The following is a 16712-nucleotide window of genomic DNA, read 5'->3' as shown; positions in this document are numbered from 1 at the left end:
ATGTATATGTTTTTATGTAAAGTATATATATGTATATACACGTCTGTGTATAGTATATACATATATTTAGCTCATATATATGTAGAGAGATAAAGTACATAAATATAGGTAGATCTAGTTGCTGCTTTTGTTGTAGCTGTAGTAATCTTACGCTCCTTCATGGTCCAGATACTATGATTTCAGAGTTGCCCTGAAAATACATCTGAGTACATGCTGACACATGTTTGTTTGGTGCATTGTTGCTGTGACCTGCCTTTATTTATTTTTCTAGTAAACAGCCAAAAGGTTGCCTGTTTATGTTTAAGCAATGCTTAACTTGGAGCCTGTAGCAGATCTCTAGTACAATATGCTGTCCTACTTCTGAGAAGTCTTAAAATAACAGTTTGGAATTAGTCTTGACAAATTTTACATATTTCTTACAGTAGTTTTGTGTTATTTTTATAACTTTATCTTTTTTTAGATTATTGCAAGAGTGAGTATTGATAACAGGACTCGAGCTTTAGTTCAAGCCCTGCGGAGATCCTCTAATCGAAGAGTCTGTATCAGCAGGGTTGAAGAACTGACCTATCATCTTCTAGAATTTCCAGAGAGCAGAGGAGTTGCAATTAAGGTGCCAATAGTCTTTATGCTTAGACAAAAAAATAAATATCTGACAGACGATTGACATAGAATAACATAAAACTATTCTGTGCATTTGTGGGCTAGTCATATTTTCTATTTGTAAAGAGTACCGTGTGAATGTTTCTATAGCTATTTTTTTAGCTGGTTCAGATTCATATGCAAACTATCAGTAGTTTAGCTAAAGGCTCTTAAGATTGCAATGTTTATTTAGAAGCATACAGCTTGTCATGTGGATAGATAGTATAGCTTATTCTAGTGGTAGAGGAAGGTTGTACACTGTGTTCTCTGTCGCAATTGACCGGACGGGAATGTACGGTACAGTTGATCTGCATATGCACAACAGTTTTTATGCTTGTTTGCATGCTTCCTTCGAAGAGAGATGACAAGAGTGGAATATAATCACCAAATAAGTTCATGTAATCTAGTCCTACTCATTCTCTTTCCTGCAGTGAGAGGACAGGAGGTGGGTGGTAGACTATTCTAGCAGTACTAGCTAAATCAGAGCATTTGCCAGTCTCGTGCCTTCTTCCACAAGATGTGACAGATGTATGACATAGATTGTAGAATTGCTGGAAAAGAGATCCTTGGGAATGGAGTGCAGGCCAGATGAATCATCCGGGCAGGGTACAGGTCGGGCATCTGCGTGAATGGATGTGAATTACTTTATTATGAAAGAGTACATTCACTACTCCCATTTTGATTATAATACTCTATATCTGTGTGATAATAATTGTACATTTAAAAATTACTCACTGTGAGGAAAAAATTTAATTTTTGTCTTAATATTAGTGTACTTAGAAGGCATTTCCTGTTTTGAAGCAGTGTGATACTTATTCAGCAAAATCTGGGCTTCTAGCTATACTTGGTGTGCTCCATACTTGAGTTTATACTTGGCCAATGTGACATTAAAGTCAATAAAATTAAACTGCTGGTAAATAAAGGTTTCTAGCTATTTGAAACATGTACATTTCACCTTGGTTGTTTAATTCTGGTAGGTAGTTACTTCAGCAATGAGGCATGTACAACATTACATTAAAGTCCTTTCTTTCCCTTGTTAGAAAGAGAGATGGGTAAATACAGATTTAAAGAAGTTTTCCTCTGAGTTTAACTAATATATTACTTTTATACTTAAATGCCAAACTAGGAAATTTAAGCATGGATTCTTTTGGTATAAACATATAGTTACAATGAAATATCTTTGTATTTATCAATAGGAAAAATTAATCCCATGCCTACTGCGACTGAGACAGGCAAATGACGAAAGTCTTCAGGCTGCTGTTAGAGAGACTTTAGCTATAATTGGATATACAGACCCTGTGAAAGGCTGGGGAATTCGAGTCCTCGCTATTGATGGAGGAGGAACAAGGTAAGTCCTCTGGTTTTTTTTATATATTTGTAGCCTTTTTCATACTGTAACTGGAAATAAAATTTCAGTTACTCTTTGATAAGTTTGTGCCCAAAGATGCAATTTATGATTTACAGTTGCATTTGACTATCCAAGTGATGGATGTTATTTTTGCATGCATTTGTGCTTAAATTTCCATGCATTACTAGACCTATGACACTGAAATGACTTACCTGTTTAAAGTTGGCTACATAGTTAATTAAGTGCTTGGGTTGGCTCTTTCTCCTTTTGGAAGTAAATTAAATGGTTTTGTGAGTTGGTCTGCTCACAAGTCTAATCTCAGAAATGCAAAATTGGTGTGAAATGCTAGAAGTAGTTTATACTCTTATGATTGTGTTGCCTTGTACTTTTCTGGAGGGTGACCTGCCTCAGCAGGAATGGTCTCATATGAAAGAATGAATAGGCTGCTGGTGAAAGCTGTTCTATCCATGCTGTTGATTTATATTTCTTCTAAAACTAACACTTTTTTTTTCTTTAATTTATGCACCACGTGTCCTTAGTTACACGTGCTCTAGTTCTGCATGAATTTATGTACCTACCACAATTTGTAAAGAGTAGTAGCAGAAGCCTGTTCATTAAATTTGAATTCTGACGTTTACTAAAAGCTGTGTTTATAGCCCTGTTAAGACCAAGCTTTAAGTGCTGTGTGGTCTAGATGCAACTAAAATCTATCCTGAGTCTACATCCGCAGAAGATGATCATCCCTGAGCCTTTGCTACAAAACAGTGCGGCTGTAGCTGTTGAGTACTATTTTTGATATGCCTGAGTATGTCACTTATATTTAGTATTCATTGTTTCATTTTAATTATGTTCTGCTACTCTTTCATTCCCTGAAATATTCAGGATTCTTACTGTGGTAGTTAGTTATAATTAGTTATAATTAAGCAAAGGTGGCCTTAATTCGAGCTATGTAAGATAAAACTACCATTGTATGTGAAGGGGATTTTTGTGTTTCAGGGGTCTAGTTGCACTTCAGACTCTACGGAAACTAGAAGAACAAACTGGAAAGCCGGTTCATCAACTTTTTGACTACATTTGTGGTGTAAGCACAGGTAATTGTTAAGCCACAAGTTGGAATTTTGCTACCAGTATAGTAAAAGAACATCTGAGAATAAATGTAGATTTTGCAGAACTTGCCAGTTCCTGGCTTTGAGTGTAAGCTGGGAAAGTACAGGTGTGATTTCTAAAGTCTTTCTTTTTTTTCTTCTGAACAAGAACTTTGGGTGATTCATGATACACTTGTAACTTCAAACTGATTTGTCATTTTTTCAATGAATGTGAAACCTTCATTTTGCACACAGCTACAGATATCTTAGATGTTTATGAGGCAGCATCCCTCAGGGACTGATAACTGGGCAATAGTGTTTCCTTTCTTTATTAATGACCTGCACAGCAGGACAGACTGCCTGTAGCAAGATCTTGGATGATCTAAATTAGAGGAAGTGGTCAGTACAGGGATGCCCTCTGTTCAGATTGGCCTGTACAGCCTGGAGAAGTGGCTTGACAGGAGCCACCTAAGCTTCAATAAAGCCAAGTACAAAGCCCTCTACTTGAGGTGGGCTGACTGGCTAGAAACCAGCTTTGTAGAAAAAAAATTGGTCTTTTTGGAACAAGTTTAACACGAATAATCAGTGTACCCTTGCAGCAAAGAAAGCTAACGACCTATTGGCTTCTATGCACAAGAACGTACCCAACAGATTACGGGTCTCTGTTTGGCCACTGTGTGTCTAGTTTTGGGCTCCTCAGTAGACCCTTAATCTGTTGGATACGTTCTTGTACATACTGAGTCAGTCTGGGAGAGGGCCAAGTAGATGGTCAGGGGCTGGAGGTCATGATGTACATGGAGAGAGTGCAGGGACTGGGTTTATTCAGCCTTAAGAAGAGAAGGCTAAGGGGAGGCCTTATTGCTCTTTCAACTAATGGGAAGATACAGAGAAGGTGGAGCTAGACTCTTCTTGAAGGTGCACAGTGATAGGAGAAAAGCCAACAGACAAGGTGGAATGTGGGAAGTTACAATTAGGTATAAGGAATCACATTTTCCTTGCAAGGATGGTCAGGCAGTGGAAGGAGTGGCCTGCACAGGCTGTGGAAGCTCCATCCCTGGAGATAATCAAAACTTGGCTGAACAAGTCCTGAGTAACTTGTTCTAATTGAAGCTGTTTGAACAGGAGGTTGGACTAGATGACCTCTAGAGGTCCCTCCCAGCCTTAATTACTCTTGTGACTCAATGATAAGTTACTCTTCTCTAGGAAGTAGGGTTTTAAAAAGGCAGTCATCTCTGTCAGAAATGATGCTAGACCAATAGCAGCATAATGTTGATTTCTAACATAAGAGGTATGCTGTAGTTCAGTAGCTCATTTGCCTTCAGAAATGCACATTCTTCATTTTTTTTTGCAATATACTTATCTTCCATACAGTTTAATTCAGAAATAACATTAAATGCAGATCACCATGAGTAGATACAATGTTCACGTTTCCAGACATTTGCTTAATAGGCTCAAAATAGTAGAGAAGAGGAGAATGCTTACGTCTACTGGACAGAATTTGTAAGCACAATATAGTTCCCTGCTTTACATCTTTAATAGTATTTGAAAAAAATCCTTTGTTAGTTAATTTAGCAGTAAGTGGTTGTTTCTTTAGAAGATAGTTTCGCTACAAAACACTTCTCCAATGTCTCCTTCAATAATTTTTTTAAAAACATTTTATCTTTGATAGAGAGGCCCAATGTTCTTAAATTAAGCCCACTACTCTGATTAGAACTAACTTAAGTCACTTGCCTATTGCTGAGCACGGTACCTGGGCATGGAAGCACCAGAAAATCTGCAAGCACGTACAACGCAGTGATGGCCACTGAACTTTTTTTATGGGGAACTAAGTTAACGTAGATTCCATACCGAGTTTGTGCCTGTTCTGTGCAAAAATCCAAAGATGAAAACAAGGCAGTTGAGAGGAGGAAGTGCTATTGCCCCATGAACTGAGCTGGTGGGAATTCTGTAGGTGAGTGTGATTATCGCTGTTCTCTAGAGTATGACATGCTTTCGTAGATGCACAGAGCACTTAACCCATTGAGGACACCTTATCTGCAGGTGTGCTGTGGATGTGGCTTGTATGTTCTTTTCACTGCTCATGCAGTCTCCAAATAGGTCAAAGATACTTCTCAATAGTGGTGCACTTATAATTCAGCCAAAGGGAGCAGTTTATAACATCAAGAGTATGTAAACAGGCAAAGTGCATGCTACTGAATTTTCAAATGCTAATAATTAGTGGTATTCAGATGCATCATATGAGGGTTTCGATCACTGACATACTGTGATGAAAGGTTCTCTAAGCATATTGTTTTCCACTGCATTTTACTACAAAGACATCTGAATTGTACTGGTCACTTTGATCACCAGTTTTGGATGCATGTGAAACTTGCATCCAAACGCCTTGCATCCAAAGGATATTCTCCCAAAATATTCCTCCCAAGTTGTTAAGAACAGCATAAGGCTAATGCCCCCATTTATTCTCCCAGCCTTCAGTGATTTGCAGATGAGGAGCCTCCTTAAACAAAGCTGGCATCTCTGTGTTGATGATTTTTTTTGCCCATGATGTCTCTCCAGTTTTGAAATGCATTTTGAAAACCTTTCTGATGGAAGAAGTATTTTTTCAATAGAACTCATCAATGACAAGTCAAGTCATGGTATTATAGAGCTGGAAGCATCCTTAGGAGGTTATTTCATTTCCCAAGGGAAGGATCAGCTGTGTGTGTTTAAGTATTGATAATTTTCGGACATTTTGAATCATGTCAGACCTCTTCAGAAAATCTGTGCTAGTGCTCTGCTGTCTTTACATTTGGGGAAAAAAAAAATCCAAATGTCTAATGTGGATCTTCTTGCTGCAGTTCAAATTTGTTTCCTCTTGTCCTGACTCCCTCGGAACATGGATAACAGATTCTTTCTTTCCCTTTGCAGCAGCCTTCTGTGCATTTAAAGGCTTTTGTCATAGCCTGTTTACTCAGGCTTTCCTTACAGACTGATTTCCTTGATCTGTGATTGTTTTGGGGGGGCTTTTTTGTGTGGCTTTTGTTTTTTTCAGTTGGTCCACATCGTTTTTGAAGAATGTCGTTCAGGTCCAGATATAGCACTTCAGCTGAAAATCTTACTGGTACTGAATAAGGAAGGAATACTTTTATCTTTCAGGTTATATTCTTGCCTATCTTGTGTCGTCTTAGCCAGCTGTATCCCTGTGTTCTTCAAGATATGCTCCTTAGCCTCCCAAGTTTTATTTAGGTATTTTTTTTCCCCTTGAAGTGTTGGCTGTCAAGGCTGAGATGGTGGCTGGAGTGTAGGAGTCTGTGATACAGAGCAGGATGTGATGGAAGCGTCAGAAACTTTTTTTACTGGACTATCTGACAGAGCCTGCACTGTGTCTTTGATTTTGACCTTACTCTCCTGTGAGTGTCTTGTTACCATGCAGCAGGTTTCCGCAAAGCCCTTTAATGTGTACCTTGACTCTGATATTATCTACTGCCACTTGTGTGCTGATGCGGACTGTAGTCTTTGGTGCCGTTTGTCAGGAGGTAAAGTGAAAATGAGTTTGCATTTGGTATGAATTTTGGCTCTTTGTCTTTGAAACTGTTCACCAACATAGCAAATGCATGATATTGCAGAATTGGTGCTGGAGAGTTAAGAGGAAAAGAAGGTAGCAGAGAATTTGCAAGACTCAGGAGAATGGTGTTTCTCTGCTGCTAGACGTTTACCTGTGTTGAATACAGGCATTTTGTGATTTGGCAGTTGAGTAAGTTTCTCTTGATGAAACTTTGATGTGTCAAGTAGGCCCAAGTTATATTGAGCATGTGTGCTACATTTTAAAAAAAAAAAAAAGAGACCATTAATCCACCAACACTCAGCTATCATGCTGGTGGGGTTTGTGAGAGCAAAAGCAGCTTGGAAGTCATGTTTCCTTTAAAGCCACCTGTAACTTTCTTTATGTAGTTCTTTCCGCATATGTGCGTTATTCTTACTTTTTTTCAAGAATTTACTCCTTTTTACATTATTTTTATTCGCACCTATTGCATTCATGTCCAAATTTGAAAAATCATGTGTCCTAATTATTCCTGATGCTTAATTACGTGTCTTCACAGTATTGCAGTTAGATTTAAAGCTTGTATATGTCCCTTTCAGTTTCATATATCTAAGAATTGTAGTGATGCATTAATTGTATTTTTCCACAGTCTTTTTAATGGTATTCTGCAGCCTTGCTTTTTGGATACTGTTGTTTTGTTCCTACAAGGGTAGGTCATAATTTTTTTTAGGCACACGCTAGATGGCAGTATGTATGAATGACTAATTATAAATGGTTGCAACCAAATGTATTCCGAACTGGTCAAAACTCCCTTCTTTTTACAGAGGTTTCCTAGAATTTTTCTTTACTGACTCTGAGTTTGCCAGGGAGCAAGTAATGTACCAAATATATTTTTAATACCACATTATAGACTTCTCTTGCTCATTTCTCTTTCCAAATAAAGCAGTGGATTTAATTTGCTTTCTACCATATACTAGTTTGCAGGGATGAATTCTGCAAAATGAAATAATGCCATTTTTCAACTTCTCATAGTTCTGTTTTTGAAAGTAGACTCCTTCTATCTTGTATATGTCTTTTTAAAACAGTTTGTGATCTCTGAACAGGAATTTAGTGATATAAACGTCAATTGATCTATCCTTTTCAAGATAGGTACTCTGCTAACCTATGAACTACATTAAATGGTAATCCATCTTTATAATCTTACTCCAGGCTATATTTTACATTTCAACATATTTCTTTTTCAGGAGCTATATTAGCTTTTATGTTGGGGTTGTTCCATATCCCTCTGGATGATTGTGAAGAACTGTATCGCAAATTAGGATCAGATGTTTTTAAGCAGAATGTCATTGTTGGAACAGTCAAAATGGGTTGGAGCCACGCCTTTTATGACAGTGATATATGGGAAAAAATGCTCAAGTAAGTAAAAAATGATCAGGGGAAAAAATAATTAGTATAATGTCTGAGAGGCTTCGGTTTTGTTGTTGTTTAACTGGTAAGCAAATTCTTAAAACAACTAGAAGGGATTAGCATATACTCTCATTCTTTTGAAATAGCTGTTTTCATGTTTACCAAAACATTGAAAGCCTTTAATGTTATGATTTCTGTTTCTGGGGAATAAAGTAAGCCTTAGTGCACTGACTTCTGATTATATTCCTGTATACTTGCCAGCTCTGCTTGATCTCACTCATTATAGATCTGCTACAAATTTTACTAGCCACCTGCTGTGCCTTTTTTCTTATAGGAGACATGGTGAGAAATGAAATAATGTGCTGTAGTAGGGATTTTTAATCTTAGATGGTATATTGAGGGGTTTTGCCCATTGCCCCTCTCCTTGAAAAGGGAAATGAGCTGTAATGGTTGCAGTGAAAAAGTATCTGCTGTGTCAGAGTTGCCAATGAAATGGTGTTTGTTCATAGATATGTATACAAATGCATTAATGGCTATTCAGAAAAAATCACTGGGAAGAATTATTGTATTACAAGTTTTGTTACTTAGTTTTATTCATCTGTATTTGTTTTGCTAGTTCTATTGTTTATAATTTTTAGCAAACTAATGTCGTAGTTTCCCAAATAGCGTAAGCTGACACTGCTACTGAAAGAACTGAAACAACCTTCCCTGAGAGCAAATGTAAAATGGTAAAAAGTTTCTTTGGTTAAGTAGTGACAAGTTCCTTTGGGAACATAAATGCATTTTATGGGATTGAAAGAGTTTTTTCTAGACATTATAGTGGGAATACCTGTCCTGCCTGAGTTTTAAGCGTCTCACTTCTTTGCTGAAGTGAGGAGAGGGGCTTCCAAGCACTTCTCCTCTGTGCTTTTGCATATTTTTAGGAGTAAGTGGGTTTATCAAATGAATATCATGTTTTTCGTCTCAGATATCTGGAGTTCCTCTTTTTTGAGAAAAGCGATTTTACTCTGCCTTCCCTCTTTTCCTCCCCTGTCCAACTAAAAAGTCTTGTGAAAATCAGAATTACTTCATGAAAGTATTTCACCTGCCTTCAATTAAAATGCTGTTATTCTTTGCAGCTACATGTAACACGAGGGAAGTAAAGCCAGGCAATTATTATATTATCCATAGATTAAATTAAAAATTAAATATACAGATCAACAAATGACTTTTTGTTGACCTAATTCTGCAGTCTTGAAGGGAGATGCTACATGACATTTTATTGAAACAGCAGGGATTCCTGCAGGCTTCCTTGTGGTGTGGAAGCCTAGAACTAAGAAGGGAATTGAAAGGTTACATAGCATCTCTTTATGGCAATAAGAAGGTCAGGTCTAACTTTCAGTCATTGCACAGGAAAACTGCTTTATGTTTTGTTTTAAATTTAAAAGGCTTACTTGTGCTGGGTGGGTTTTTGTTGTTTAAATGGTAGTAGACTTGTCAGCCTTGCTTGAAATAGAGACTATCTGTTTAAAATCTACAGGCATGCAATATATATTTAGCCCTACCACGACGCTGATGGTATTATTTTCTGTCAGAAAGTATTATTGCTGAAAATAATTAAGCTAATGTTGCATTAGGCTAATGTTGCGTGCATTCATGAGGCGTATTACAAATTCTATTTCAGAAAATGACAATTTCGGTTAACTAACTTTTTATTCTGAGTGCTGTAGGGAATTGATTTTATGTCTTACATATATGTTTATTTTAACTCTTCTTATGCATTCCTTGAATTACAATTTGAGGACTGGTTTTAATCAGTTACTTTTATTACTTTGTGCACAAAATTATACTTAACTGTACATCAGTCTCTGTAATGCGATATTGAATTGCATTTGTAAGAAGAACCTAGCTTATAGTTCCAAGTTTTCTGTTTTCTTTCGACTGTTGTTTACATGTACAATTTTCTTCTTTCAAGTCTTGAGAAACTACTGGAGGAATTTGGTGAGCAGCTAGTGGTTTTCACAAGCTAACTAAAATCCTGTACTGGGAATTTGTAATCTTGAGAAGCAATCAAGCACTGTATAGAGGGTAGGGTAAAAGTTACATGTTCTCTGTTGGTAGGAAAATGGATAATGCACGTGTTTGGGATTACAAGCAATAATACTTCAAACCAGTATTTGTTATGCAAATTGAAGTATAAATTGAGACTGTTCTCCAGTGACTAGATGGGCAACACATTCTGTACCAGTTAAGTCACTCCAGACATACTTAACAGATTTTGCAGCATTATCAGTGAGGTGTTCTGTATCCTTATGGAGCATGCAATAAAAGTCTGTCCTGTAGGTTTGGTAAAGATGTCATAGTTTCCTGGTACTTTTGTTGTTGTTGTTAGAAGGGGCTAAAACTTACAGTTTTGCCTTTCAAATTAAATGCTTTTTCTCCAGACTATTTGATTGCATGCTGGCTGTAGCCCATTAGAATGTTTCTTTAAGCATATGGTTGGCAATATGTTCTTCACAGCATTACTGAAATAAGTGGTGTAATATTAGTGACTCGAAGCAATGAAAGAGCAACATTTGTAAAGGAGACTTGTTGTTTAGATGGGTCATGTCTAGAGGACATATGTCACATACAGACACAAACAAAGCAGATAAATGGAAAAATAGGATGGCAGATGAAATTATGTGTAAAGTAATAACCCATGAGTGGAAAAACATGCTTAGAGGATTTAAACTAATATCAAAAGTGATTTGGATGTTGTCATGGACAGTTTAATGAAACATCTGTATGCTTGTGGTCAAACAAGATGATTCAGTGTGTGACGGTTGGGATTGAAAATACAGAAAATATTATAATGCCGTTATATTAATCCATAATACAGTTTCACTTAAAATACTACTTACAGTCCCAGTTACCCCATTTTAGAGAATGCTTCTGTTGCAAGATTGGTAAAAAGTAGCCAGTGACCTAAAGACAACTCACACAAAGGGATTAGGACACTCTATTGTTAGAAAAAGCAAACAAGTTAAAGCAATAATTTGAGATAGTAAGGTATCTTGAGAATTACCATTCTCATCTTTTCTTCAAGAACAAGGGACTATTCCATAAAATTAGGAGACTTTCTCTTTTAACACAGTATGTGAATAAACTGTGGAATTAATTGTGTTGTGACTTTGGTAAAGAAAATAATTGAACAGTGAGGCTTGAAAAAGACGTTTATATAATACGCAATTAAAGTATTAATGCTAGCAACAAAACTGAACTAAATTTGGAGGTGATATTAAACTTTTCTCTTTAGACCTTAATGTCTAAAGTTGCATAGTAGTTTAAGGAATTTCTTGTTACTACTCTGAAACATCAGTTCCTGGCTTTCATAAGAAACAAGATGTGAGAAAATAATTATTCGGTTTGACGGTTCCTATAATTAAGCAGTGGATATTGCTTATGCATTTTTTTTTTATCGTTATATTCTGGGTTTGGGAAAAGAATATCTAATACAGGTATTTGGGAAGAAGTAGATGACAGTGATGCAAATCAGTAGATGTCTTTCATATCTCACCTCTGTCAATCTCATCTTTTATTTCTTATATTCCTTTATATTCTTCTATTCCTACTTCATGATTCTGTGTGCCTTCGTCTCCTTCTGTAGTCAATTAGTGAGTGCAGATGGCACTCTTCCCCTTCTGGTTGGTGACTGGAATTAATGCATTTATTGGAAAAAATAAAACAAAACAGCGCTATTGATGTAAGAATTGTCAGCAGCAGTCTTCAATCATAGGACTAGAAGCTGTCTCCCTTCCTTCCTCCTTTTCAAGGACGACATGTACACAGCCATCCCTCAAGCAGATATCCACTAGTGGAACAGTGAATTGTACTACCTCCAAATACAGTTTACTGTCTACATTGAGGACTACTGCTATTGTAACATTTAAAGCTTCTTTTATCTTCTGACCCGACTAGATGGATAAAGGTGTTTGGTTTTTAACAGTAGGAGTACTACTACCTAGTGTCACAGTAGTGCAAGCTATAGATGGATGATCTCTTAACAACAACACATGGAATCACCTTACTTAAAAAGTGTAGCAATACTGAAAACTGTCTTTGCACAATAAGGTAGATGCACCACCTGTGTTTGTATAGGCTTTGTTCAAGGGGAGGAAGAAAACGTGCTGATTTAAATGAAAGCCTGGTTGGAATTGTTATGGATGAGCACCCACTCCACAGAGTTTTATACCTTTGCTGTAAGCAAATCGAGATTGAAATAGATGCTGATATGGGATTATTGGCTAGTATGCTGATATCTTCCAGTCTCCTACACTATGCTACCTCCTAGTTAGCAATTAGAACACTGACCCTAATGCTGATGTGATGATAAATTACAATGCTGACCGTTTTTGTGATTTCACTGTCAGTTTTATTAAAAAGTATGCATATGAAAAAATTCCACCTCAAAAAGGGATGTTAAATGCTTACTGAATTATTGTTATGGAAGATTACATGTAGATGTTTTAACTTCTGAATCCTGTAGAATGGCATCTTTCTTTTCTTAGCTTTTGTTTTTATAACAGTTCAGGAGAATAATTTTCATTACTATAAAACTGCTTAATAAAGATGTTAATTTTTTGATTCTTAAATGTAGCAAAATACTTTGGCTTCCTCTCGCAAAGTAGTCGAGTAATCCTGATGATTTATGGTTGAGTATGCGGTGAAGTGAGTAACTGAATCAAGACCTCAGTCGCTCTTCAGACTTAGTTCCAACAGCCTAGAAGGTTCAAAATATTGGTCCATTGAAGGCAACCGTAGAAATCTGGTTATTTAAGTGAAATCCAAGCATTGTTTCTTTTAAATGTAAAGTTCTCAGAAGTAAGGATGATAAAAATGTATGTCTTTTGATCATGCTAAACTGAAGGAGCATTTTCAATTTTTTACTTATTTGTAGAGAAAAAATGGGCTCAAATCTTATGATTGAAACCGCAAGAAATTCCAAATGTCCGAAGGTAAGTACAGTTTTCTAAGGTAAATATTGTGTATTCCACAAGTACTTTTAACAGTTCTGAGTAAAAGTACTATCCCTAGAAGAATATTGGATAAACAGCATGAGTGTTGATACACTCTCCAAGTTTCCATATGAGATAGCCCATGCTTTTAAAGGATAAAAATTCATTAGATTCCTAAACTTCTGCAGCAGTTTCTCATATTTTTATTCAATACTTTAAGTTAGAATATGTTTCAGAGATGTTAGAAGGCTTATAATCAGAGAAATACTAGGTCAACTTCTTGAAGTTGTGCAAAGTTTGTTTTTTCATATAAGAGAATTCTAGTTTCTGGAGATCCTGTCACGTCAGCTGTGATGTGTATTATTGTGTAGTGAGAGAGCAGGGTTTCTCCTCACTTTATCTGGATTGCCAGGTTTTCTCCAGTCGCATTCGTAGGCCCTGAGCTCTCTACTCTTCCTGTATGATATAAAGGGCACCGATTAATTGGAGGGATGTTATATACAGCAGCAGCACGAGAGTGAAAGATGAGAAGGCATGGGTATTTTATTTTTGGTGAAGGATAGGGTGTGAAGAAGAGAAATATAATAGCACATATTTCAGAACAATCTGTAATTAACAGGTGTTTTGGTGTCATAGCACTATATTCAATGCTTTAGTGTTAAATGGAAGATATTCACATTTTTCTAAACATAGAAACATGTGCTTGAGTGACCGCGTTCCTAGTCCATGTCTAAAACAAGGACATGAAAAGGCTGGAGTGGTATGTTGCTTTCTGAGAGAGAAGCAATCCTACATTGACTTGAAAGTTATCTTTGAACTGGGGTCTTTGGCTTCCTTCCATGTTCTTCAGTAATAAAATGTCAATATAAATAGAGTTGAAACTAGCTATTCCCAGTAATCGCTTTGTAGTGCTGGCAGTGGTGGCACTCTTTACAAGGCACAGCAAAATCAAAACCAAACATGCAGTTGTGTGCTCTGCTGCTGTTAAATTCATGGTGAGATGAATTTTTCCAGAAGGTGCTTAGCACTTTACAACTTAGACTGCATAACGAAGTGGAAGTGCATATGGGTATTACCAAAAAGAAATTCAAGCATTGGTTTGATAAATTTTCTATTAAATTTTCCAAAGTTTTTTTCTTACTGCTTCTAGTAGTGCTTAGAACCAAACCTTCCTTTTGACAAAACCAGGAAACTTTTTCTCCACCAAGTGATGGAGTATGAGTCATGCGTTTTGCTTCTGCATTGTCATATACAAGTTATACTTTTCTTGTTTTCTTTTCTATAAGGATGGCCTTATTGTGAATTAAATGATTTAACTTATGTATGGAAATTAATACAGTGATATCACAGCATCACCTGCTAGTGCTGTTGAGTAATGTTTCACAAAAACACTCTACTCTGTAAAATAGTAAACAGAATTGAACACTCGCTTGGCTGCTGAAGAGTATTGTTCTGACAGTGCCAGGCTGGGTGCATCACCACTGAAAGGTCTTGCACATTCTAACACTCATGCGTAACTATAGGTACTCTCACCTCATGTGACTATATCTGTAAGGTGTAATTTTTTTGCAGTCATATGTTTTGTTTTATGGAAATACCATTTTGGCTTTTCACTTAGATTTACATACGCGATTTTGTTACTGACATTTCAGTGTCCTTACGAAAAAACCTTGAAAGATTTATGTTTGATTCTTTTGTTTTTTTCTTTGGGAGAGAGTCTTCCTGCAATCCTTTAATTTGGGTTGCAACATTAAGTAGTCACTTTCTTGGAGAAAGATATATATTGACGTTTCTAACATTCGTATTTAATGGCATGGTTCTATTGCTGGTTACAGACTTTTGAGAATGAACTACTATTCATAAAGGCAAAACATTTTAAAATCATATAGATTATACCAGCTTTTTTTTAAGTATCAATGGATAGATATTGGTAGAAACAGAATAGCCAGTGGAAACAATTAATTTCAGGTTAAAAATAGCGTTTTCTTTAGGGAGTTTGGGGAGGTTTTGTTGTTGGGTTTGGGTTTTTTTACTTTCACTTTTTAAATTTTAGATAGGCATTATAAAAAAGTAAATAAATAATGAACTGAGTGGGATTCCAGAGACGCATTTAATGTATAAATTGAACTTCATATTGTGGGAAGCTGTCATTCTCATATTATTGTTACTATTATCACCATATATAACTATTTTTGTTCCTCCTAACTCACTAGGTAGCTGCAGTAAGCACCATTGTAAACAGAGGAACACCACTGAAAGCATTTGTTTTTAGAAACTACAATCACTTTCCTGGTGTTAAGTCTCATTATATTGGAGGCTGTCAGTATAAACTGTGGCAGGCCATTAGAGCATCATCTGCTGCACCGGGTTACTTTCAGGAATATGTTTTGGGCAACGATCTTCATCAGGTAAGTTGAAATCATCTCCTTTTAGTAAATATTTTCCAGTATTATACCTCAGAAAAAAGTTGTCTGAATTTCTGAATCAGAACTAAGCAAATAAGTTGGTAGCAGAAAGGAGGTCTGGGATGGATGGGGTAAGAAAGGAAATTTTTAGCTTGTATAGCCCTTATAAAACTAGAAAGGGTATAGGCTTAAAAATCTTAGTCTTCTCAATACAAGCTTAAGCTCTTCTGCTGTTCCTTTCTTCTCTGCCTGGAAGGAAACCTTATGAGAGTTGTAAATTGCCTCTGACTTCCTGCTTAGAACTGGTATTTCATTGAGCATTATTTCACTAAACAGATGGTATGACTTAAAATCTAACAATACTGTAAAGTGTGAAAAAATCAAGTTATGCATTTCAGTGTTCCTTTTATTAGTGTGTAATTTCAGTTTATGGTCTACTTTTAATTCTTCCATTGATAGCTTATTAAGCTCTACCCTGCTTCTGAGCTAGCAGAAAGAATAAGAGATGCCACGGCAATAAGATTAAACTTGGAGGACAACTGCAAAAGAAATCTCCTTGAGGATAAAGCAATGTCTCCTATCAACAGTGTATGCTATTTTATTGTATTGTAGCTTCTATTGGTGACCCTGATTAGTAAAGAGCAAGGCAAGTTAATTTCTTTAGTAGTTTTTTAACCATTGTGTTCTTGTCCTCCAGTGCCCCTTTATTGCTCTGCCATTCTTTGAGTGTTAAGAGAATCCTTTTTACAGTACATATTAATTTAAAACTATCAGTATTGATTTTTAAAATGATCTGATGCAGATCTGCGGCAGAAGAGACTACAAGGGGTGACTGAACCCCAGACCTTCAACAAAGACAGCATAGGATTCTATCATTTAAATCTAAAGGAAGCATCTATTACATTTCTGTCATATTAATTCATGTGATGGTATTAGCCTTAACTACTAGAAAGCAGTAATAGCATATTTTGAGTACCTGGATCGCATACAGAATTTCTCATGGTGTCCATTAAAAGGCTGTGTAATCTCATTAGCATTGTAATGTGCATAAGTAATAGTGAAGTTTAAGACTAACAGATAAATAAGGAATATAAGATGAAATAGTGAAGAAATCATTAGATTAAGAGATAATAAACAGAAGCATTGATACAGAGAAGCAGCTAGAATTTAATCTGAAAAAAACCATCATACTTCTATATTTTGGATTAACATTTATAAGAAGATGGAATAATTATGTTCAGCTATGTATAAAAGTTCTACCTGAGTTGGGGGGTGAAGGGGGAAGGATTGCTGTGGAGGGCGGGATGGTCCGTTTTACTGTTTCCCCGTTTT

The 16712-nt window shown here is 36.3% G+C and overlaps 1 protein-coding gene across 9 annotated transcripts in view; it reads left to right on the top strand.

Moving 5' to 3' along the window:
- PNPLA8 (patatin like phospholipase domain containing 8) overlaps positions 1-16712 on the top strand; it is a 54993-nt gene that overhangs the window by 2638 nt on the left and 35643 nt on the right. For all 9 annotated transcript variants that reach the window (XR_008235478.1, XR_008235477.1, XR_008235479.1 and 6 more), the window contains exons 3-8: positions 461-610; positions 1836-1987; positions 2984-3078; positions 7837-8008; positions 12918-12975; positions 15189-15383. Coding sequence is in view for 6 of the 9 variants with exons in the window: in XM_052788930.1 (XP_052644890.1) it covers positions 461-610; positions 1836-1987; positions 2984-3078; positions 7837-8008; positions 12918-12975; positions 15189-15383 (822 nt within the window). In the remaining 3 variants the exon portion in view is untranslated. The remainder of the gene's footprint in view (positions 1-460; positions 611-1835; positions 1988-2983; positions 3079-7836; positions 8009-12917; positions 12976-15188; positions 15384-16712) is intronic.

This window comes from Harpia harpyja, chromosome 6 (genome assembly GCF_026419915.1).
Source record: "Harpia harpyja isolate bHarHar1 chromosome 6, bHarHar1 primary haplotype, whole genome shotgun sequence".
Classification (NCBI taxonomy): domain Eukaryota; kingdom Metazoa; phylum Chordata; class Aves; order Accipitriformes; family Accipitridae; genus Harpia; species Harpia harpyja.
The sequence above is the reverse complement of the archived record's forward strand: the minus strand, read 5'-3'. Positions and strand labels throughout refer to the sequence as shown.